General features: G+C 65.4%; 1 protein-coding gene across 1 annotated transcript; it reads right to left on the bottom strand.

Moving 5' to 3' along the window:
- Nucleotides 1-1007: 1007 nt before the first annotated feature.
- NXPH4 (neurexophilin 4) lies at nucleotides 1008-23500 on the bottom strand. The gene is made up of 2 exons (XM_037883717.2): nucleotides 23281-23500; nucleotides 1008-4046 (listed from the first exon to the last, which is right to left on the bottom strand). The coding sequence occupies exons 1-2, from the start codon at nucleotides 23332-23334 to the stop codon at nucleotides 3303-3305; spliced, it is 798 nt and encodes a 265-aa protein (XP_037739645.1). The 5' UTR covers nucleotides 23335-23500; the 3' UTR covers nucleotides 1008-3302.
- Between the last annotated feature and the right edge of the window lie 1276 nt (nucleotides 23501-24776).

The following is a 24776-nucleotide window of genomic DNA, read 5'->3' as shown; positions in this document are numbered from 1 at the left end:
CTGAAGTCCTAACTCAGACCCATCTACCCAACATCCCCTTCCGCAGCCCAATTGGAGTCGACAGGACTGCAGGGACCGAGAGCTCCCCCCCCCCCATGCTGGGTCTTTCCAGGCACCGGTTGCAGGCGTTTAATGCTAAGGAGAAGACAGAAGACACTCCCCGCTCCCCCGCCCCCCCCCCCCAGCTGTTCTGCACTGGGGAGCCAGGCTACAGAGCAGAGGATGGCTGAGCTAAGGAGAATCAATCATTGGGATTTCGGGGGCGGGGAGATCCCAGGGCCCAGCGTGCCCATCCATCAGGTGCCGTGCGCTGGCAGGGTGCAGCCGGCTCGCTTGTCACAGCCTGCTCCCGACATCCTCTCGCAGCTCCGCAGCCTGTGCGGCAATTCATCAAACCCAGTGCCCCGGGGGGGTGGGGGGGGCAGCTCCCCGCGCTGGCACGGACGGGCGCCTCTTTGCTGCTGGGCCCAGGCGCTGCCCTTGCCAGTCATTCCAGCTGATCCATCCTCAGGCTTCAGGGGCTCGCGGGCGTTGGGGTCAGGAAGGAAATACCCCTCCCTGCCCTTGGGGCCCCAATTCTTCCCACAGCACCCCAGATGTCTCCAGAGCCACCCCCCGCTTTCCCAAGCACCGGCCCAGCCCTCTCCCGCTTCCAGTGTGACTGGGAGCTGCCCAATGGGGGGCGCTGGGGGGCTGCCAATCACATTTGATTGGGGAGCTGCCAATCATACTCGCTGGGAGGGGCTGGGGCTGCCAATCACAGTCCAGAAGGGGAGGGCAGGAGCTGTCAATCACATTAGATGGGGGCAGGGGGCTGTCAATCACATTCGATAGGGGAGGGGGGGCTGGCAATCACATTCGATAAGGGAGCTGTCAATCATACTCACTGGGAGGGGCTGGGGCTGCCAATCACACTCCAGGAGGGGAGGGCAGGAGCTGTCAATCACACTCATGCACTGGGGTGGGGGCTGGGCAGCGATCACTCTCCACACCTGGAGTTTTTGTTTCATTCGGTTTTTTTAATCACATTTTCCCCTCCAGTTTATCTTGTTACAAAAATATGGAGAAATCTCAGCCCGGGGGGGTGGGGGGGGTGACGGGGCCGGAGGGGTGCTGCCCGGAGCACGGGGGGGGGTGTGACTGAGCCGGAGGGGTGCTGTCCAGAGCACGGGGGGTGTGACTGTGACCCCCGACCCAGTGCACAGCGCAGCCCGGGGGGGTGACCCCAGCTCGTCCTGGCCCCCCCAGCCCCATGGCACCTACTTCTTCACTCAAATGCACATTTTATAGCTCCTGACCGCGCGGGGACGAGCGATCGACAGCTGGGGGGCTCTGTCTGGAGGGGCCCTGCCTGCCCCCATGGCGGGCACCACGCCCGTCGCTGGGGGCTGGGCAGGATGGCACTGCCAGATGGGGGGGGAAGCAGGGGAAGGCTCCTGCTGAGATCCAGGGGCACATCTCGGGGAGCCAGGGCTGGGCCCCCTCCCTCCGTGCCAGGACTGCGAAACCAAGCCCGCTGCAGGGAGACACACGGAGACACGCACAAGGGCGTGACCACCCCGGGGATACACATCCAGGCACTCACATGTGCACAGCCGCACACACGCAGGGCCACAGGCGCACGCACAGCCACAAAGGATGCAAACTCACACCAGCGCACAGATGTGCGACACACCCAACACCCCCCCCCCCCATGGTCTTACTTCACACTCTTTCTGCTGGACTCTCCGTCGCCCTTTGCCACCTTAGCCGTGCGTGGGAATCCGGCCATGATCTGCCTTCCCCCTCGCCCACGCCCTTGGTCGGCTCCTTCCCAGCCCTGCAGGGGTCTAGGGGGGTCCCTGAGCAAGGGGGAGAGCCTGGGGCTGGGAAAGGGGAGCAGGCAGGAGGCCCCCCCGCCCCCCCGCACGGCTTCCATCCCGCAGCACTGGGGCGGCCCCGCAGCCTGCAATGGGCGGGGGTGCAGTTGGGCAGGGTTGGGCAGGGGGCATGTGGGGGAGAAAGAAATGGGGGGAGGCCCTGGTCCCCTCCCGAATAACGTGCTCCCTCCCCTGAGCAGGGGGCAGGGGTGGGCACGGCTCCAGGGGAGCGAAGGGAGAGCGGCGCCCGCTTGCAGCCTGGCTGGACCCAGGGGTGCAGCGCTGGGCAGGCATCGCCCCATCATCCCCGGGGCCGGCTCCTGGCTCAGCCATGCAGCCCACTGGGGTCAGAGCCCGGAGGGCCGGCAGCAGGCAGCTCTCACCACAGCCCCAGCCCCCCAGCCCCCCCCAGGAGGAGCCAGAAGGGCGGGTTGGCTCGCCCCGGGCGATGGCTGGCAAAGATACCTGTCTGCGCTGGGCCCCGAGCCATCAATCCATACACACACTCCCCCCCACATCACTGATACATTTACACAGGCATGCCTCTGCCCATCACACGCCAGCCAACCCCCCCATATCACTGATACATTTACACACACACTCCCCGATATCACGGATACATTTACACATGCACCCCCCTGATATCACGGATACATTTACACACACACACACACACACACATGTACACCCACAAATCACACTCCAGCCAACACCTAACACCCCCCAATACCACTGATACATTTACACACGCACACCCCCACCACACGCCAGCCAGCACCCCCACTATCACTCATACATTTACACACGCACACCCACGAATCACACTGCACCCAACACCTGACATCCTCCCCCCACAATATCACGGATACATTTACACACAGACACACACAGACGCGCACACACACCAATATCACGGATACATTTACACACGCACACCCCCACCAATCACACGCCAGCCAGCACCCCCACTATCCCAGATACATTTACACACGCAGGTGCACACACACACCCCCGTGCCGATTTGCACCTCTGGATACGTGGCACTCGGTTGCCCTGTGCAGCCCCTGGCCCTCGTCCCCCCATTTCCCAGCAGGGACGGGGCCACCGGCTCCGGCTGCGCTGCTCACATGTCCCCCAGCCCGTCCTTCCACCGCGGTCCAAGGGGATCCGGCTGCGTCAGCCCGGCCTGGCCGGGTCCCGAGCGGTTCCGCAGGCCCGTAGCTGATGGAGCAAAGAGTCCGGTCCACAGATCCCCACAGGGGCTCGCCACAGCCCGGGGTGGGGCGGCCGCACAGCGTCCCCCGCGCCCGTTCCACGGCACCCCCTCCTCCAGGCGGCTGGGAGAAGCCCATCTACCAGCCCCACCAGGGCGAGGCAGGGTCCTTCCCCGCCCCCTGGACGCTGTGCGAGCTGGGTTTTTATTCTGGGGGGCCGGGAGGGGGTTCAGCCGAAGTAGGGGCGGTCGTGCTGGAAGTTGTAATCGGGGCAGACCTTCTGCACCAGCTTGTAGTCAAAGCTGCAGAAGGAGACGAAGATGCAGATGACCTTGAAGGGCTTGGCGCACAGCCAGGCGGCATGGCTCTGCGTGTGCTCGGTGAAGCACACCTTGGCCGGGTCGTAGAGGCAGGGCTTGTTCTTCCGGGCCCGGTTGGTCTTCTCGTACTCCACGTGGCAGTTGAAGGCCCTGGGCTCCTTGGCCTCGGGCAGGGTGGCCTGCTGGGGCTCGGTGGCCGGCGGGGGCCCCAGCACGTCGAACTCCACCACCTTGCCCGGGGGCACGATGCTGACGGAGACGTTGCCCAGGCTGGAGGAGTTGTGCCGGAAGTAGACGCTGAAGGTGCCGTTGACGTGGTCCACGATCTTGCCCGTCACCAGCAGGCTGAACTTGAGCGTCTTGATGTTGAAGTAGAAGTCGCCCCAGCCGAAGATCTTCCGGGCCCGGCCCGTCTTGAGCGAGGGCTTGCGCTGGCCCCTCTGGCCCGGGGGCTCGGCACCCGTCTGGTTCCTAGGCCAGGCCCAGGGGGTCAGGGCACCGGCCTTGGCCTTTGAGGGCTCCCCGGAGAACAGCCGGGCCGGGGGCAGGGGCGGAGGCTTCAAGGCGCCGGACGGGAGGGTCTTGAGGAGCCCCGAGGTGCCCAGCTCCAGGTAGCCCAGGGTTTTGGTCATGTGGCCCTCCACGCAGACCACCTGTGGGGGGCAGAGAGCGGGGGGCAGTGAGTCAGCACAGCCCCACCTCCCAGCACAGTCCTGACGCCCAAGTCCCTGTGCCCCCAGCCCTGCCCCCGATCCTCTGTGCCCCCAGTTCCACTCCCCAGCACAGCCCCGCCCCCCAACCATTGTGCCCCCCCCGTGTGCCTCAGTCTCCAACACAGCCCTGCCCTGCCCCACCCCCAAACCCTGCCAAACTCCCCGAGTCAGCAGGCTCAGTGCCAAGGGCTCGGAGGGTCCCTCGGAACCGGGCCCGGGTCCCTCACGAACGCCAGGCCCGGCAGCCCCAGACCCGGCACGAACGCTCTCTGGCCCCTACCGCCGCGCCAGAGCCCACGAGGCTCACACGAGCACGTGCACGTGCCCGCACATGCTCACACACACATGCTCTCGCACGCACACACCAACATACATGCACGCTCACACACACAAACACACATGCATTCACCTTTGAGCATCCCCCCTTTCCTCCTGCGGCAGTGTGTTTTCACTACCCCGGTAGTACACACACACACACACACACACACACATGGTCTCGCACGCACACACCAACACGCATGCACTCTCACACACACAAACACACGTGCATTCACCTTTGAGCATCCCCCCCTTTCCTCCCACGGCAGTGTGTTTTCACTACCCCCGCAGTACACACACACACACACTCTCGCACGCACGCTCTTGCACGCATACACCAACACGCATGCATGCTCACACACACAAACACACGTGCATTCACCTTTGAGCATCCCCCCTTTCCTCCCACGGCAGTGTGTTTTCACTATCCCGGCAGTACACACACACGCACACAGCTGAGCGGCAGGCGGGGACATGCTGGGGACAGGCTGCTGCGGGTGTAATTCACAGGTACAAGGACCAGGCAGGGATCCTCGTTAACGGGCCGCACAGGCGATGACTAAATGCAACAGGCAATTTACCAGCCTGGGCCAAGGCGGGCCTGGGGATTTCCAGGCCAAGCCCATCCCTGGGGCAAGGCCACGGGCACTAACCCAGCCCCGGCTCGGGGCGATTCTGCTGTGAGCCCCGCTGTTTCCAGCCTTCCTCCTTCCCCGAGGTTTCCTGCCCCCAAAGCAGCGCCATGTTCCCAGGTCCCCCGCCCGTCCCCCGGGGGGAAGCAGACCCGGGGCGCTGTGCCCGGGTGACCCAGGCACCCTGTGTGCAGGGAAGTTTTCAGGCAGTTTCTAACGACAGGAAACGGGCGCCTGGCAGTTCCTTGGCACCCAGGCTGGCAGGTTCCAGCCCCATTAAAATGCAGGTGGGAGGGCGGGGCTGGGGGGGAAGCCCAGTGCCACCTGCCTGGGAAGCCTAATTGTATTATACGGAGCCTCTGATCTGCAGCTGAAATGACAGGGCCGAGCGCAGCGGGTGCACGGGGAGATGCCGGGCAGGGCCGCTGGAACACACCGCGCCCCCAGCTTCCGCTGAGCTGGCGCAGCCTCCCCCCACCCCTTAAAGCGGGGACTGGAATGAAAACCCGGCCTGGGGGCCCTTGGAACAAGCTGCCACTGGAGAGGCCCCAGCGATGAGCCCCCGCCCTTCGCTGGGTGGTGGCTCTTGTCCCAGGGACTCCGGACACCATGCAAATATTCATTCCCCCCCACACACACACACTCTCAGCAGGCTGGGCATACCACTCCCCTGCGTCGTCACAGGGAAACTGAGGCACGCAGCCAGTGGGGAATTTCCCCCAAGGCGAGGCATTGGTAGAGGCAGGAATAGAACCCAGGAGTCCTGACACACACCACCTCCCTCTTCTGCCCTGCTGCCACCCCTCGACTCCGCTCCTCCCTTCCAGGGCTGGGAATGGAACCCAGGAGTCCTGGCCGCACACCTGGCTTCCAAGAAGGGGCTAATGGGTGGGAGGGGGCGGCTGGGAGTCAGGACTCCTGGGTTCTATTCACCTGTGGTTAATTGGCTGTTTCTAAGCTCCTTCGGCCCTACCAAACGGCTGCTGAAAGGGGTTACATATGAGCCGTACCCAGCAAACCCCACGCCAGTTCACTGCCGAAATGCAGCCCCCTCTGGGGTGGAACACGGCCGCTGGCTAAGAGCAAACAGCCCGGCAAGTTGGGACAGGAAGTGAAGGGGGCTGTCGGTACGTGCATTGCACTATGTCCCCTAGAAGGTGCCAGGAAGGGATGGTGCCAGGTGCCGGACACGCATCCCTGCCCCAGAGAGCTTCCGGTCTCCATTCGCCTGCGAGATCAGGGCCTGTCTCCGGCGGGGCTACCCTGCACATGGCTCATCTGCCACCTCTTTACCCAGCCCCCATCCCTCAACTCTACCTACTTATCCCCCCCAAATCCCGGCCCGCGCTGGCTGCAGTTTCTCTGAGCTGTCTCTCCATTTATCACCCCCCCGGCCCCCCCTCTGCAGCTGGTCTCCACCCGGCGTGTCTCAGCTGCGCTCCGGTGGCTTTTGATCACGGCGCGGCCCAGCCTCGTCAATCACTGTCACTTCCCGGCGCTGCCGCGGTGGCAGGTTTTTATGCTCAGCTCCAGACGACCTGGTTTCCCAGGCAAACAATGTGGGGGGGGAGGGTAGTTCGGAGGCGGGGGGCTGAGGAGCCGGTGTGGAAAGATCGGGGGGGCGGCGTGTGGGTTCGGGACCGGGTTGTCCTGGGAAACTAACATACTCCCAGGCTGAATGGAAGCTGGCCGGGGGCGAAGCTAGTGACACAGATGGAGTGAGTTTGTCAGGTCTCAGTCCAGCTCCCAGGCCCTGGGGGGTTTGAAACCCAGGAACTAGGGGTGCTGGTGCGGGGGCTAATTGGCCTGGTCCTTGGTTACTCTGTTCCTGTACCTGGCCGGGGGGGGGAGGGGGCAGGTGTTTCAACCCAGCTTTACACTGTCTGCGATCTAGGCCCTGCCCAGTCCCGGGCCCCAGTTAGAGCAGCCTCAGGGCTGCTCTAACCTATGCACTGCTCCCCACGGCCGCCTTTGAATGCTGGGGGAGGAGGTGCGGGGTAAGGCCGGAGCAGCACAGACGGGGCCGGAGTCGGGTGCCGTGGCCGTCTCTGCCTAAGCACTCGGGGCAGCACCCCCAGCCCCTCTCCCAGCCAAGCCGGGGGGCCAGGCGGGAACACCCTGGAACGGCTCCTGTTCCTTTCTGCCTCCACGGCAGCTGCCGCAGCTCCAGGCTGCCGTGGAACCCAAGGCCCCGGCCGCGGGGTGAGCCGGCAGAGACACCGCCTGGGCCTGGCAGCGCGGGGGGGCCTGGCACCTGGAGAAGCCAGTGGCCTTCCTGGCAGGCGGCCCCTCGGGGGCATAGGGCGAGCCGCTCCCACCTGGCAGGGCCCGGAGGTCTGACGGGATGCGATGGGTCCTCACCCAGCCTGCCCCGGGTAGGGGATCCGAGCAGCCCCCACCCCCGGCCACACGCCGGGGCCCAGCCCAGAGATGCTGCCGTTCCCCGGGGCCTTCAACGCCCCCCACCCCCATGACGGGACAGATGGCACCAGCCCCTCAATTCACGGCTCGGCCCAACGCCTGGCTCCTCCCTGGCACCAAGCTGGGAATGGGGAGTGGGACACGGGGCCCTGCCCCGCTCGGGGAGCTAGGTCTGATCCAGGTCCCCCTCCACCACACCTGGGCCGGCCCTTCCCCCTCCCCAGCTGCCTGCCCCCCCCCCCCATCTCTCTCTCTCTCTGAACAGGATCAGCCTTATCTATACTCCAATGCAGCTTCAAAGCCGGGTGTCTGAGCCGCCAGGAGCCGGAGCCCCAGCACGGGCAGGAGGTGGGGGGAAAAGGGGGGGCCCCCAGGAGAGAGCGAGACCTCACGGGGGGGGGGGAGAATCGAGAGAGAAGGGGGGGGAAGGGAACCACGGTGGCCATGTCAATCACCCTCCCCCCCTCCCCGTTATCTCCCATCTGCCGCCCAGCCCAGTGCCTGCCCGCGGTTATTAATCCTGCCGCTCATACATATTCATTGCCCCCCCCGCCCCCCTCGAATCCTGTCGGGGGGAAGGGGCGGCCTCCTGTGCGGTGCAGGAAATTACCAGGAAATGAGCCCGCCCGAGATGCTGCCCGTGACCCCCCCACCCCCAGCTGCACCTTCCGCGGGGCTGGGTACCCGGGACTCTCTGCCAAGGACTCACCAGCCGTCGGGGAGGGGGGGATAAAGGGGCAGCTGGGGGCAAATGATCCATGTGCGGGAGGCAGCGGGGAGCAGGGGAAAGACCTTCCCACCACCCCCACCCCAGATAAAGGGGCAGTTAAAGCCAGTTCGGCCCCCCTCTCAGGGCTGGGCTAGCCGAGGGCTGCGGGTCAGGAGCGAGGGGCACCGGCAGAGCTGGCCGGGGGGAGATAGAGGCTGGGATAACAGGGGGCTGTGGGTCGGGAGTGAGGGGCACCGACAGATCTGTGGGGCGGGGGGGGAGATAGAGGCTGGGATAACAGGGGGCTGTGGGTCGGGAGTGAGGGGCACCGGCAGATCTGTGGGGCGGGGGGAGATAGAGGCTGGGATAACAGGGGGGCTGTGGGTCGGGAGTGAGGGGCACCGGCAGATCTGTGGGGCGGGAGGGAGATAGAGGCTGGGATAACTGGGGGCTGTGGGTCGGGAGTGAGGGGCACCGGCAGATCTGTGGGGCGGGGGGGAGATAGAGGCTGGGACACAGGGGGCTGCGGGTCAGGAGTGAGGGACAGTCATTTCAGGAAGGTGTCAAGTTTGCGCTGATCTCTGGGGTGCTGGCACATCGCCCCCTTTCCCGAGGTCTCCCCCCACCCCGGTTCCCAGCACTGGCCTCTCCCCCTGCAGCTTTGCCATCTCCCTGCTCAGCCTCCCCCCCCCCCCCCGCTGGCACCGGGTATCCCAAAGCAGGGCAGGGTTGGCAGCCCACCAGCACCATCGATCGGGGGGGCAGCGCGGGGGTGGGAGGGGCCCCAGTCTGCAAATACCTGGGGGCAACAGCCTGGAGCGTAAACACCCCACAGCCCCTGCTCCTCCCCCCCAGGGGAATTCAGGGCCCTAGGCCCAGTTTGACTTGTCTATTGGGGTCGGGGGGGCAGCCCCGGGCCACCGGGGGGGGGGGGACTCTGCACCTGCCTGAGGCTGGGGGCGGGGGGGGGGTCTGTGCAGCACCTGGCACCGCCCGGCCTGCCGGGGCCCCCATGTCAGCTGGCCCTGCCTTCGTTAGCACGCAGAGATTAATTGGCACTTGTGAGTGACACTCCCCAGTGGGCCCCCCCCAGCGCAGAGCCGGCCAGGCCAGGGGTTTCCAGAGGTGAGCGGCAAACAAGGGGCTGGTGACAGGTCCCATTAATCTTGGCCGGGGGGGGGGAGCACGGAGCCGGTTCTAACGAGCCGAGCCAGGTGCATCTGTCAGGCCCTGACAAGTGCAGGGCTGAGATGGGGGGAGGGCATGGGGGGGGGGGGGCTGGTGAGTGACAGGCCCTGGAAAGGTGACTGCAGAGGGAGGGTCTAGAGGAGACCGGGCTGCGGGTCGGGAGTGAGGGGCACCGGCAGAGCTGGGGGGGATACAGGGATTGGGACAGCTCCCCCCTTCCCCGTCCCGCCAGGGGCCCCTCGGTGCCACGGGGGAACGGCCCGGGTCCGGCAGCGCTGCAGAAACGGGGCCTCGGCCGGGGGGGGAGCGGGGATAGTTAATTAGCCCCCCACATTGCCAGAGAAGTGACAGCCGGGGCGGGGGGGTGCCTTGGCCCCGAGCCCACAGCCCCCTGCTGGGGGTGACAGCACCAGGGGGCGGGTGGGAGGCTGAGGAAGGGAAACGAAGGAGCCCATCGTTAATGAACTGGTAGCCCCCCCCCGCTGCCAGGGACGGCTGAAGGAGCTTGGAACAAATGCAGCCCGGTGGAGCTGGCCAGACGGCTGAAGGTCGAGAGAGACGGTGTCAGGTGGGGGGGCGGGGGGAGCGGGGCTGCAGAGCAGGAATGGGAGGCTGGGGGGTGCTGGGCAGACAGGGGCAGAGATGGGGGAGATGGGGGGCAGAGACGGGGGGCAGAGATCCACGCTTGACCCCACCGCAGGACAGAGTCCAGCTCCCTTCACTGGGGCGTAACAATGCCCGCCCCCCCCCCCAGCCCCAGAGGTCCCACGGAGTCCGGCCGACGAGAGCCCAGCCCCCAGGAGCCCGCTGCCCCCCGCCGGCCCGGGCCCCCACCGAGCTCAAAGGCGTTTGAAAGACGCAGCCCATGGCCCAGGCCGGCTGTTCGGTGCCCCCCACGGACGCTGGCAGGTGCCAGCTCCGCCAACTCCTCTCCACTCGCTGCTCCTCTGCCAGCTGCCGGCCCCACATCCCAGGCTGGGAGGGTGACGCGGCCCCCGGCCCCCCCCGCCCCCAGCAGCGGGGCTCCGGCTGCAAGAGGCAAATTCGCTGACGCAGTTTTGTGTCCGTTCCCCCCCACCCCCATTAATGTCTGCATCACGGTCAGGGCACAGAAGGGAGTGGGGGAACGGACACGGGGCCTTTCCCCTCTAGGGGCACCGGCTCCCATCTGCCCCCAGGGCGGGGGGCTGGCTGGCTTGGGGGGCTGGGGAATGGGGTATGGGGCCTTTCCACCGGCTCCCATCTGCCCCCAGGGCGGGGGGCTGGCTGGCTTGGGGGGCTGGGGATGGGGTATGGGGCCTTTCCACCGGCTCCCATCTGCCCCTAGGGCAGGGGGCTGGTTGGCTTGGGGGGCTGGGAAATGGGGCACGGGGCCTTTCCCCTCTAGGGGGCACCAGCGTCACCCTGTTAGGCCAGGCCCCTGCCCCATTGACAGAGATGCCGTGGGGGGGATCAGGGTGCCAGACTTGCCCCGCGGTGCCTCCTGCGCAGTGGGGAGCTGCCCCAGCCCAGCTGCCCTCCGCCACGTGGCTTGAGGAGCGACTCCCTCGGCTGGCAGCAGTAGTAGAGCTGTACCATCCGCGCCCGCAAACGCTGGGGCAGCCGCTGGAGTCTCTCACGCAGGCCCACAGCCGCCGGCACGTGGATGCCCAAGCGGGCCACCTGCCCCCCGCCGGGGAAACTCCGGCACCCCACCCGCCATCAATCGCCCGTCTCCCTTCCCCGCCCCGCCGGACCCCGCTAACCACGCAGCCAGAGCAAATATTCCAACGCGGCTGTTTCATGAACGCGCCCCGGCTAATAAATATTTCATGGCCCGGGGTTTGGTCTTTCCCTTTTGGCTCTTTCTCCCTGACGTGCGTCTCCTGCCTTCCCTTTTGCTCTCGCTCATCTGCGGGGCGACGCGCTTCGGGGCTCGGGGAGAGAGAAATCTCCCCCCACCGCCCCCGCCAGCCCTGGGAAAGGGGCGCGAATGAGAAGCCAGAGAAGCTGAAGCGGGGGGAGGCCAGAGGCAAAGATCCGGGCCCAGGTGACTCGTGAACCCCCGAACAAAGGAGAGAACGAAGGGCCGCACCGAGCCAAGCGGGGATGTGACGATGGAAGGGGGGGGGGCCGCGGGGAAAGAGCCTGACGAGGCCAAGATGAAATTGAATCTCGCTCTCAAGGCGACGCATTAAAAACGTCCCCTCCAGCGGCGTGGGAGACAGAGGGGAGGTGAACAGCCCAGATCCCCGGTTAAACTGGCCCCTCGGCTGGGTTATTTAAAGGGAATTCAGCAAATCGCCCAGGACAGGCTGGGAGACGCGGCAAATGGGGGCGTCTCCTTGCAGGCTGGGGGGGCTGGCCACGCGCATGCCCCAGCGGGGAGCCCATGGCGGGAGGAGCAGCTCGGTCTCTCCCCCACGGCGGCTGTTTGTGGGGCAGGGACCATTATACTGGTGTATTACGGTGGCCCCCAGTGGAGATCGGGGTCCATGGCGCCAGGTGCTGCACAGGGAGTGCGACAGTCCCTGCCCCATGGAGCTCGCAGACCGAACAGACAAAGGATTGGAGGGGAAACTGAGGCACGGGGGGAGGCTTGGCAAAGGTCCGAGGCGGAGCCAGTAAAAGGACCCAGGAGTCCTGACTCCCAGCCCAGCGCCCCATCCCCTAGGCTGAGAACTGACAACTACTTACACAGATGCCCGGATCTGGTCCCCGCCCCCCGGGTCTGGACTGCAAGTGGGAACCTGGAGGAAAAGGCTCCAGGCCCCGGCCCAGGGGTGGCCCCGGCCTCAAGGGGCAGCGAACACTTCCCGGGGGGCTACACAACTGGCTGCTTGGTGCCCCAGGCCGAGCTCTTTGCCCAAGGTCCGTGGCTCCGCGCCTGCCGGCTCTGAGCTCACAGCCCCCCCATGACATCACAGCCAGCCCCATGGGGAACGGAGGTGATGTCTGAGGTTCAAAGGGCAGGAGGAGGGTGGGGGCTCCCCTATGACATCACAGCGCTGCCCTCTGCTGGCTGGAATCAACTGCTCGGGGGCACGTGTCACAGTCCCTACACTGCTAATGGCTGATGGAGATTCTCCTTTAGCTCAGGGCTGGTGTGTCTGGAGCAGGAGTGCTGAGCTCTAGCCCCACCCGGGCCATGCGCTCGTCAGCCCTGGGTAGGGTCTGAGAAACGGAGAGCTTAGCCCAGAGCCAGCACCAGGAAAACGGCCAGCAGCCCCCTGGGGGGAGTTCACGGCTGCGAGTCGGGGGTGAGGGGCACCGACAGAGCAGGGGGGAGCCCGGGGCTGGGCTAGGAGGGGGCTGCGGGTCGGGAGTGAGGGGCACGACAGGGCTGGCGGGGGCAGGGCCAGGCAGGGGGCTGCAGGTCGGGAGTGAGGGGCACGGGCAGAGAATCCCCTAGCCCCAGGTGTCAGTCGAGCTCCAATCTGCCCCTTTACCCTGGTGCCGGCTCCGGCCGCGGAGCGCAGCGGCTTGGCAGGGTTTTAAGACTTGTGATTATCCCGCATGCGAGGGGGGGCAGGAGCGCGACCCATCTCCTCCCGGCCTGGCCGCGAGCGGCTTGTCAAGGGCTTTGATCTGGGCTGAGTCGATCCCTCCCTGAGCTGCCCGGAGAAAAGCCAGACACAGCCTCGCGGGGTGGGGAAAGGGGGAGCCAGGACGCCTGGGTTCTCTTTCCCGTGCTGGGAGGGGAGCGGGGTCTAGTGCTTAGCGCACCAGGGCCAGAGAGTCAGGAGCTTTGGGTTCTGTTCCTTCCTCTGTGACCTTGGGCGAGTCGCTTCCCCCACCCCACCCCAGCCGTGCCTCAGTTTCCCCTCCTCTCTGGACCAGGGAGAATACAATTTCCCCGGGCACGACTCAGAAAGGGAGTGAGGGGTTTCACCCGGTGGGGGTGGGGTGCTGCTCTGCTCCCCTCCCCCCACACCTGGGAGCACACAAAGGCCCTTTGCAAGCAGAGTTTTCCCCACAGCCAGAAAACGATGGAACGACCCAGGTGTTCCCCCGCCCAGCCCCCCGCCCCCTTCCAAGGCCCACCATTTCACTTTATTATCGCAATAAATGTAGCCATAAAAGTGGCAAGTATCATATACTCACGGAGATCAGCTCGACTGCGCTATGGAAATGTAATTTCGAGTGTGGCCGGGAAATTTTATAAGATCTTATCAGGCAGGACCATAAATTGCATTTCAAAGTTCCCGTCCCTATGCTCTCGGCATGGCCTGATTGGTATTAAAAGGGATTCAGCATCGCGCTTAAGGTCAGATGGCAGAATGAAAAATGAGGGGGGGAATTGCAAGGGAACTTGATCCCCCCCCAGTCTCTGCTTGGAGGGGGGCCAGTGTAGAACCAACCCCCCATTCCGGTGCAAATCCAGTTCTCCCCTTTGCAAACTGCCCCCTCCTTGTCTATTACAGTCTCAGGGTCCCCATAGACCCTGCCAGGACCCCTCACTCCCGACCCACAGCCCCCGCCAGCCCAGTCCTGGGCTCCCCCCCAGCTCTGCCGGTGCCCCTCGCTCCCAACCCACAGCCCCCTGCCAGCCCAGCCCTGGGCTACCCCCCAGCTCAGCCGGCGCCCCTCACTCCCGACCCGCAGCCCCCTGCCAGCCCAGCCCTGGGCTCCCCCCCAGCTCTGCTGGTGCCCCTCACTCCCGACCCGCAGCCCCTCACTAGCCCAGTCCTGGGCTCCCCCCCAGCTCTGCCAGTGCCCCTCACTCCCGACCCACAGCCCCCTGCCCTGTGTTAAAAAACCCCCAACCATCAAAAAGCCCCTTTTCAAGCCCCTCCAGGCTGTGATGGTTGATTCGCAGCAGGTGGGAGGACACGTCTGCCCCCCTGCCGGCCCCCCACACTGTCCCCAGGGGAGGAAGTAGGACAGAAGCTGGGATTAAAAGCCCGCAGTGAGGAATCGTCGCTGGCAGAGACAATCAAGGCTCTGGCGTCTGGGGGATAATTTGTTTCATGTGTAAGTGTCGCCGGGCGAGGATTACCTGCCCAGCGCGGCTCCCGGCCCGATCTGTTATCAGGGAGCCCTCCCCACAGGGAGGGGCAGGGGTGGGGGGCCCAGAGGGAGAGGTGGGGTGTATCATAGGTCCCTCTGTGTTTTGGAGGGCATGGGGGTGCAGAGGGAGAGGTGGGGATATGGGGGTGCAGGGGGTTACCTTGGCAGCCCCCCCATGGCCCCCGGGGTGGGGGTGCAGGGGGATGTGGGGGTGCAGGGATGTAGCTAACGGATCAGCAACCGCTGTTGCAGTGACAAGGAATGGGACGTAATGGGTTGGGGGGGTCTCCTTCCATTTCCGTAGCCTCCCCAGCCCCACAAGATCCCAGAGGGCCTGGCAGGTGGTGGGGGTTCCTGGGCAGGGCTAATGTGCCAGGAAGGGCCCGGGGGGCGGTGGAGGGGGGCTGTGGCCAAAGGCTCCGGCATCAGCTGCCAGCTCTGCCCCCAACCCCCTGGCCCTGAGCCCAGCTCCCCAGGCCTCAGGCTTCCCCATCTGTAAACTGGGGGCAAAGATCCCTCAGCTGCCCCGTCTGTGCAGGGCCTGAGCAATGTGGGGCAGGAGCCGTCTCTCCAGGGGCTCCGCGCAGCACCCGGCCCAGCGGGGGCCCAAATCCAGCCCCTCATCCCCGGAGCCGCCTGCCCGTGCGGCTGCGTCCCCTGCCGCAACACTGGGCATCCCTGAGAGCGGCACCGTGCCCCCCCTCCACTGGAAGCTTGGCCTGGAGCCTCCCAACCTGGGACGTACAGGTCTGGGGTCCCCCAGGTGTGGGCTGCGGCTCACACGCGTGTCCCAAAGCCCGGGGCACGGCGGGCAGGAGCTGCAGCCGGCTCGGAGAGGCTGCTACGAGCCCGGCTGTGCTGGGGGCACAGGAAACCCGCCCCGGCAGATCTTCTCTTGCACGAAGAAATTCAACCGTGTTTGTCCACTGTGGCTGCAGCCGGCGGCAGCTCAGCTGGCTGGGACGGGCACCCGGGCACCGCGCCAGCCAGGGATCGGCGCCCCCGGCCCGGCACTCGCTCCCAGAACAGCTTTTCCGCTCGGCCGGCGGGGGTGGGGGCGGGGATTTGATTCTGTCTGTCCCGTCCGTCCAGCCGGCTGCAGGGGACGTTCCCCTTTGCCGGGTCGTTTCCCCGCACGCTGGAGCAGGGGCTGCGTCCTGACCCGCAGCCCCCTGCCGTGCCAGCCCCGACTCCCCCGCTGACGCCCCTCGATCCTGACCCGCAGCCCCCTGCCGTGCCAGCCCCGACTCCCCCGCTGACGCCCCTCGATCCTGACCCGCAGCCCCCTGCCGTGCCAGCCCCGACTCCCCCGCTGACGCCCCTCGATCCTGACCCGCAGCCCCCTGCCGTGCCAGCCCCGACTCCCCGCTGACGCCCCTCGATCCTGACCCGCAGCCCCCTGCCGTGCCAGCCCCAACTCCCCCCGCTGACGCCCCTCGATCCTGACCCCCAGCCCCCTGCCGTGCCAGCCCCGACTCCCCCGCTGACGCCCCTCGATCCTGACCCGCAGCCCCCTGCCGTGCCAGCCCCGACTCCCCCGCTGACGCCCCTCGATCCTGACCCCCCAACCCCCTGCCGTGCCAGCCCTGTCTCCCCCGCTGACGCCCCTCGATCCTGACCCCCAACCCCCTGCCGTGCCAGCCCTGTCTCCCCCGCTGACGCCCCTCGATCCTGACCCCCAGCCCGCTGCCGTGCCAGCCCCGACTCCCCCACTGACGCCCCTCGATCCTGACCCGCAGCCCCCTGCCGTGCCAGCCCCGACTCCCCGCTGACGCCCCTCGATCCTGACCCGCAGCCCCCTGCCGTGCCAGCCCCGACTCCCCGCTGACGCCCCTCGATCCTGACCTGCAGCCCCTTGTCTCCCCAGCCCTGTCTCCCCCGCTGACGCCCCTCCATCCTGACCCGCAGCCCCCTGCCGTGCCAGCCCCGACTCCCCCGCTGACGCCCCTCCATCCTGACCTGCAGCCCCCTGTCTCCCCACACCCGGCTCTGCCAACCCCTTCACAAGCAGCCACCGCTGTGAAACCAGCCGGCGATACAGGGAGATCACTCTCATTTCACAGGGGTCCCAGGGGTGGCGGGTTCAGTCTCTGGGGCTGTCAATCGCACGCTGGGCACACGTGGGCACACCTGCCGGGCACACACACCCACGCTGGGCACAATGGGGAATGAACGGGGGGGAGGAGGGGACCCTGTGCCATGGATCCCGGAGTCCTGACTCCCAGCTCCACGTTCTCGCTCCCACTCGACCTCACCAACCCCCCGTCTGCGGGGTGCACGGAGCTGTACGAAGAGCTGGAGCTGCTGTGTCCAGAGCAGGTGGGTGGGGAATGGTGTGCGAGGGCTCCCTCTGCTGGTCTGAGCAGGGAGTACATGGGCATGAGCATGGTGGGGGGGGGCTTGCAATGCACTCCCCCGCCCCCCCCGCATCCCCCAATAATGCGCTCAGAGCAGCGAACAATCAGAAATCCCAGAGGCACCTGACATGAGCCGAGCCCCCCCCGCCAGGCCTGCCCCCGGGAATAATGCCACAAGCACAATTCAAACGGGAGACATGCGGTGGAGGAGGGTTTCCATAACGAGGGGGAAGGAGCAGGGTCTAGTGGTTAGAGCGGGGGGGCTGGGAGTCAGGACTCCTGGGTTCTCTCCCCAGCTCTGGGAGGGCAGAGGGCGCAGCAGCCAAGGCAGGGGCTGGAAATCAGGGTCCCAGGGTTAAGGTTACGGTCTTGCTCCTACAAACTAGGCCCTGGGATCGCTAATCGTCACGCAGAGGGGCAGTCAAGTAACTTGGTGGCAGAGCCAGGAATGGAACCCAGGAGTCCTGAGTCCCAGCCCCTCCTGCTCTAACCACTAGCCCCACTCCCCTCCCAGAGTCAGGAGCGGAACCCAGGAGTCCCGGCTCCCAGCCCCCCTGCTCTAACCCACCAGCCCCCACTCCCCTCCCAGCTGCCCTGCCAGTCAGTCACACGGCACGAGCCAGGAGGGGGTTAAGTCAGCTCCAGCCGAGATTGGGGTGGGGGGGAGGGTTTCCCAAGGGGCTGCAGCATCTGCTCAGAGGAGAGGCCACCTGGCAGCCGGTGAGAGATCCCTGGGGTCCTCGGCCGCCTTCAGGGGCAATCAGGCAAAAGAAGCAGAAAGGGAAATGAATTGGGTGTTTCCCGCGGCTCCCGGGCCCCAGCTGGGCAACCCGCAGCCGGAGCTGCCAGCCGCATTGCAGCGCGGGGGCCTGGGAAGGGGAGTCGCAGCAGGGCTGGGGGTTCAAGGCTCTGGTGGGCAGAGTCACCGGTCCTCAGTGCTCACTGTGCCCGGCAAACACCTGCTCTCTTGTGTCGCCGCCCCAGGAGGAGGCATCGCTCCTGTGACGAAGCGGGAATGTTAATGTTGTCTCGGAATACTCTGTGTGTGCCTCAGTTTCCCCTCTGTGTTACTCAAGTATCTAGGTGGGGGACAAGAGTGTGTGATCACAGCGACCCCTAGAGGGCAGGTGTGACGGCCGACGGGCTGCAGAGAAAGGCAACTTGTGGGCCCCCTCCTCTGCAAGGATCAGCTGGAGGTGCTGGGACAGACCAGGTGACCTGCTGGCCAGGGAAAGAGACAAAGCCCGGGGGGGAAGGGGTGTCGGGGGGGAGGGCAGCTGGAAGGGGTCTGTCTCCTAGGCTGGGACATGGCGGGAGGGCCCTGGGCTCTGGCTCCCCCCCCCCCCCCCCCGCCCCGATGCACTTTGCTGAGAGTCCCTGGTAGGTGCTAACCAGCTCTGTCCTACGCTGAGTCCCCGGCCACTAACAACCCGTCTGCATCGCCCGCTGGCTGGGAGTCACTGCCGGCTGCGGGTGGGGGGCAGGGCCCTTTGGGGGGGTGTCAGGCTCCGCCGGGGGGGCTCGCTGCGGGGAGCTCACGGTGTGACCGAGCCGGCTCCTTGCCCGTGGGGAGTGAGCTCCGAGGGGAGACCCCGCCCCAGAGTCCTGGCCAGCTTCATTCAGTTCCTGAGCCAGCAACTCAGTGACGACCCCCATTTTGTAGAGGGGGAAACTGAGGCACAGAGGGGGAAGGGATGCACTGGAAGCTGCACTGCCAGTCACCCGCAGTGATTAGGACACAGGCCACCTGTTTCCCAAGCCACCCTCTGCTCTCACCACTAGCCCCCCCTTTTCTAGAGCCAGGGATAGAACCCAAGAGTCCTGGCCCCCAGCTCCCCTTGCTCTGACCTAGACAACTTGCCCCACACGCTCCATCTCCACAGGCCCCAAATCCTCCTGGGACCTGCGAGGAGGGTGCGGGATGTCAAGTGGCCAGCAGGAAGCGTGACCTGGGGACATCACGCTCCAGCCTGACGGGGTCAAGCCCCAAGCTGACAAGCTCCCCACCCTGCCCCCATTAACTGATTTATTTCGGGTCAGGCCCAGACTCTCATGTCCAAACGCTTTCCCCACCCATCACCCGCTGCCGAAAACAAAACAAAACAAAACATTCCTGGCAGAAGTCATTCCTGGGACCCAGGCGTCCGGGCAAGTTGGGGGAACGGGTGGGGGGGTCTGCAGGCCTGAAGCCAAGCAACTATCTCCCATCCACTACTCCCCGAGAACCTCCCCTCTGCGTTGCCCCTTCTCCGGGCATGAGACTCATTCCTGGGACCAGCAGCTCCCCGTAAGAATCGGGGTGCCCCCAGCCCCCCAAAGGTGCATAAGAGACACCCCCTGCCTCAAAGCGCCTGCTGGGGAGGGGTCTCCCTAAAGCCAAATTCTGCCTCCGCTGTGGGCAGGTCGGCTCAGATCGCAGCAGGGGCCGGGGCACACCCTGGGGCTTGTTTGATCCCGGGGTTCCCCAGATACAGCTCTCCCCCTCCCCACAACCCACCGGCCCCCAACGCATCGCTAACCCAGCAGCTCCAGATTCGGGAGCCCCCGGGCGCGTGAGCCTTTGGAGAGCCCCGTCCCCCAAAGGCCGGTGGGCCAATAGTAGCAGCCAGGGCTATAGGTTGCCCCCCCCAGCTTCGTGCAAGCCCCACCACCGCCACACGCCAAGGCACTTCCAGGCGCTGGGAGGAAAACAACAGCTGTTTGTCTGTAATCTGCGCTCCTCGGGACCGGGTTCGAGGATGGACAATCGGCCCCGGCGCTTTGGTGCCATGCAAAGTCCCCTCCCCCTGCAGGCCGCCAAGCCGCCGGCCCTTCGACCTCGCCACTCGCCAGGGATTCAAAGTTTCTCGCAACGCCGGGGGCTCGTTGGCACAGGATTAAACACCGAACGAAACTTAATCCTAAGGCAGCGCGGGGGAAATCCCCCCCCCCCGCCAACGCACCGGGAAGGGGCCAGGAGTCCGACGCCGCCACCCCCCATTTGCCCCTCGCAAACTGGCCGACTTCAGCCCCGTTTCACAGCCAGGGAACTCGCCCAATGGCACGGAGGGAGAATGAACCCGGGTCCCCCCCAGTAACTCCCCCAGTCATAACCCAGATGCCCCGGGTTGCAGAGCTCTGCACAGCCTGGGGTTCAACTGAGAGACTGGGGGGGGGTCCAACCATTCCCTGGGAGTGGGAGGTGAAACCGACAGCAAGGCCAGCGGCCCCACCCTGCACATTTCAAGCCGGCTGTTTTGTTTGCAACAAAATCCTTCCCTTCCCCCCAGCAGAGCCCCCGGGGCACGAAGCGTTTAACAGCCCCCGACTCACGAGAGCTGGCACCCTATGGGTTCGCAGGATCCTGGCTAGACGCATTGCCAGACACTACGAACCCTGCACACGCACCCCCGGCTTTCCCCAGCTTGTTAAGGGTCACAACAAAGGCCCAGGTAAGAGGGGGCTGGGGGTTAATTTCCCCCAGGGTGGCAGATCTGGGGGGCACGGGACTGAGAGCATCACACACACACATACAGAGCTAGCATCCTCGGTTGCATTTGCTTCCCTTCTGCACAATCACGCCTCGCACACCAACTGTCCAGTCCTGCCGATCACACCGGAATCCACTGGCTTCTGCCTTCCCACACCGGGGAGGAAAATGAATAAAAAGCCAGCCCCGCTCCTTATCGGATCCAAACAAACCCCTTTGTCTGGGAGCGACTCAGTCTCCGAGTTCGCTGGACAGGGCGGGTGGGTGGCGAGCCCCTACCCCCCCCCCCCCCCGAAATCCAAAGGCATGGGAGCCGGCCTGCTGGTCACGCCAACCTTGGGCGAGCAGAAATGACGGAGACGTGAAAAGTAAAACTGGATCGCCATGAAATCAGATTCTCCCCGCCCTGCGGTTTAATGAGTCCAACACTTTCCCCACCGCCAGCCCCCCCACGTTACAACATAGCAAAAATAAAAGCCGGGGGGGGGGGGGGGGGGGGAATAACCCACCAAGCAAAACCTCTTAACTCCCGGCTCGCAAGCACCACCCATTGCCTCGCCAGCTACCTGGGAAAGAACTATTCCGAACACGCCGGCCAAGGAACACGCAGCAGCTGGCGGAGGAGGAAATCAAAAATTTATGAGCCCTATTGAAAGCTATTGTCGGGCAGGCTGGGGGGTGGGGGAGCCGTTCCAAATTTGTGGGCTTTGAGAGTGGCAAGTTTATGTTTTGTATTATTTATTACAGTTTATGGGGAAGAAGGGGCCGAGACGCACGACGCCCAGGGGCGTAGGCGGGGCCGGGAGTCCTTGGCAATTGTTTAATAACACTTTGCTTTAAGTGCTTTTCCGCTCATGTGAACTTACACCCGGGCTAGACTGAGGATGGGAATTCATAGGTAGCACGGCCGACGGGCCAGCCTCCGTCCTGGTGTAACCCCGACACCAGGTGTGAATATGCCCAGATGCTTTCCTTGAACAGACCAGATTTTCCTTACATCGGTGTCAATCCAGATTTAATTCAACAGAGTCGCTCCGGATTGACACCGGCAGCAGAATTGGACCCAGGGTTCGCAGAGGAAAGACGACATCACGATGGGAGACATATTTTACCTAGGTCGGGGCGGGGGGGATTTTGCCCGTGCTGGATGAGAAAGGAATCGTAGCCTCAGCCTGAGAAGGGTGGAAATGGATCCAGGGTGTGTTACAGGGCAGTGCTCGGCCCTGTCCATACACAGGCACCAAAACACTCTAAACACGCACCAGCCCCTGACACAACGTGGCCCTGATTCCCACCAGCCCCGGCTCTGGCTCAGCCCCCCAAGCGAGGAACAAACCGAACACCTGGAGAACCGGAGCCGTGTCGGGAAGCAAAGTCTGCAGGGGGAGCAGGAACCGCTAACCAGGGGCTCGTCAGCCTAACGAGAGCCAGCAGCTGGAAGTGGAAGCCAGACAAATGAACGCAGAATTTTAACACCCCGGGTACGTCTACACTGCAAAAAACAATTTCCTGCCCCAGGTTTCAGAGCCCGGGCTCCAGCCTGAGCCAGAGCATCCACGCTGCGAGTCACAGCCCCGTGCCGCGACCCCACGAGCTCCGTGTCCACTGACAGCCCCCTGCCCCCTCTGCCGCTCGGGGCCGCAGGCAGGTTGGGGTTTATTGCAGCACAGACGTACCCAGAGGGTAAATTAGCCACTGGGACAACTTCCCACGGGCAGCGACAAATCCTCCAGCACCGGCAAACGTTTCAGTGCTGGACGCCTGCGAGAGCTGCTCGGGTTCAAACAAGAAGGAATTCGGGGCCGGCCTCCAGCCTGCGCCGTACAGTGGGTCAGCCTAGATAACCGCAGCAAAGAGCTAATCAATACACCCTCTTCCAGCAGCCGGATACCGCCCCACGGGAAGGCGGGGGGCATTGCTCAGAAAAGAGCTAAATGCTGGAACAGGACTTGCGGGGAATAACCTGGCCACGGGGAGAGGAGAGATGGGGAACAGCTGGGTGAATGGGGCTTTCGGCTGGGTTCTCCCACAGAGCCCTGCTTCGACCCCTGCGCACACGCATCGTGCATCGCGCACACGCATCGTGCACACGCGTCGTGCATCATGCATCGTGCGCCCCGCACACGCATCGTGCATCATGCATCGTGCACACGCGTCGTGCATCATGCATCGTGCGCCCCGCACACGCATCGTGCGCCGCGCACACGCGTTGTGCATCGTGCACACGTGCCGTGCATCATGCATCGTGCACCCCGCACATGCATCGTGCGCTGCGCACACGCATCGTGCATCGTGCGTGGCTTAGAATGCCCATGGCCATGGCAGTAAGCTAATTTCCAGCCTCGGGCACCAGAGCGGGACCGCGGGAGCCCGGCTCAGCCTCGGGCAGCCAGCGCCACCCACCCTGCCCAGCCGGGCGCACGTGGGCGTCTCTGTGGGCTTTGCCCAGCCCCGCGAGGCTGCCATGACCTGGCACACGCGTCCCCCAGCAGCGGGGCGGGAGGAGCCAGCCAGAGGTGGGACCCTGGCTATATTTAACGGATTTGCACGCCCGGGCGAGTCTCTCAAGTCCTGTCCCCGTTGGCAGCTGCCAGACGGTTCTTTTGGCTGCTTTACAATCCCGCCCCCCCCCCGAAAACAGCCCATTTGGGGGTTTGTGGGAACACTTGCCAAGCCACTGGGTCTCATTGCCAGAGCGAATCAGCCGCCCAGGGACTGAGAGACGCAGCCCCCCACCCAAAGCACTCAGCTCCCCCCTTGCAGGTCCCTTTCTCCACCCCCCCTTTCTGCAACCCCCCCCCCCCCCACTCGCCATCCAGCCCGCGTCCACCCCCTGCCTCGCCCCAGCCCGCAGCCCCACGCCCCACCTGCCTGTGGGGGGTCAGGGTGAAACGATCGCAAAGTGGGGGGGGGGCACAGCGATTATTCCCTGCCCCCCCCAGGAGCAACCCCCCCCTTTGAAAAACCACCCTGCGGGAGCCACCTCCCCACTTCACTTTTGCTCGGGGTATTTCTGCCCGCCCGCAGCAGCGTGTGTCCCCCCCCCCGGCCCCTCTGCCCCCCGCCAGCAACCCCCCCGGCCCGTCCGTACCTTCAGCAGCAGCCAGGGGCTGAAGATCGCGGGCAGCCAGCGCAGAAGCTTCATCGCGGAGGGGAGAAACCCGCCGCCCGCATCGGGAGCGGGGCAGGGCGAGCTCGGGGCCCGGGGGGCCGGTCAGAGCGGGGGGGGCCGCTCAGAGCGCGGGGGGGGCCGAGCCGGCAGCGGCGCCGGCAGCAGAAAGTTGGCCCCGCACTTGCTCGGGCAGCGCAGCTTCCCCGCCGGGGGGGGGGCGGGGGGGGGGCGGGAACGTGGGGCCAGCCCCTTAATTCCCCAGCCCGCCAATCCCAGCCCGCCCCCCCCCGGCCGGGCTCCCTGCGCTGGGAGATGCGGCTGGGAGGGGCCGGGTGAAAGTGACCCCCCCAAACTACCTAGCCCCCCCTCCGGGATGGGGGAGGGGCCGGGTGAAAATGACCCCCCCAAACTACCTAGCCCCCCCCTCCGGGATGGGGGAGGGGCCGGGTGAAAGTGACTCCCCCAAACTACCTAGCCCCCTCTCCGGGATGGGGGAGGGGCTGGGTGAAAATGACCCCCAAACTACCTAGCCCCCCCTCCGGGATGGGGGAGGGGCCGGGTTAAAATGACCCCCCCAAACTACCTAGCCCCCCCCTCCGGGATGGGGGAGGGGCCGGGTGAAAGTGACCCCCCCAAACTACCTAGCCCCCCCCCTCCGGGATGGGGGAGGGGCCGGGTGAAAGTGAACCCCCAACACACCCTAGCGCCACAGGGTTGGGGGAGGGGCAAGTGACACCAACCCCCCGAATACTTTAGCGCCCCCCCCCGCGGTCCCCAGGGATGGGGGGAGAATCCTCCAAGTTCCAGGGACCCTCCTGATCCTCCCTGGGAGTTGAAGGGGGGGGCGGAGAAGAGTGTAGGGGTGGGGGGGTCAGGGACTGGGTGGGGGGATGACTGAGAGGTTGGGTCCATCACCCCCCCCAGTTCAGTGGGCTCCTTTTGTGCATCCTGCAAGGGCATCCAGCCCCCCAGGAGTCCTGGGGAAGGGGGAGTCTGGGACTGTCCCCCCGCCCTCCATACACCCACCCCTTCAGTGCTGGGTGGGGGCTCCTGGGCCCAAGGGACGAAATCAGCCCCTCCCCCGGTACATAAATAATACAGGTACAACAACCCCACCCCCCAATCCTCCTGCCCCCCGCCCCCGGCAGGGGAGTGCGGGGGGGCCGGAGAAGCTGTTTCAATAACTCTGGATAGACAGAAACCAACCCAGGCTGCAAGCCGGGCCCAGTCACAAAAGGGTTAACAGAGCCGGAAAGCCGAGGGGGCCAAGCATCCTCCCCCCACCCCCGAACTAGGGGCTGTGGGGGGGGGCAGCACACACACACACACACACACACACACACACACACACACACCCCGCGCCCGGCAGCTGCCGACGGTGTCGGCAGCGCCTGGTGCCAGCCACCGTCAGGCCTTCGTTTGGAAGGGGAAACTCCATCTTCCATTCTCACTTCTCCTCTGCCCCTCGGAGACGC

The sequence above is a fragment of the Chelonia mydas genome, chromosome 20, assembly GCF_015237465.2.
Source record: "Chelonia mydas isolate rCheMyd1 chromosome 20, rCheMyd1.pri.v2, whole genome shotgun sequence".
Lineage (NCBI taxonomy): Eukaryota > Metazoa > Chordata > Testudines > Cheloniidae > Chelonia > Chelonia mydas.
This window is presented reverse-complemented; position numbering and strand designations above follow the sequence as displayed.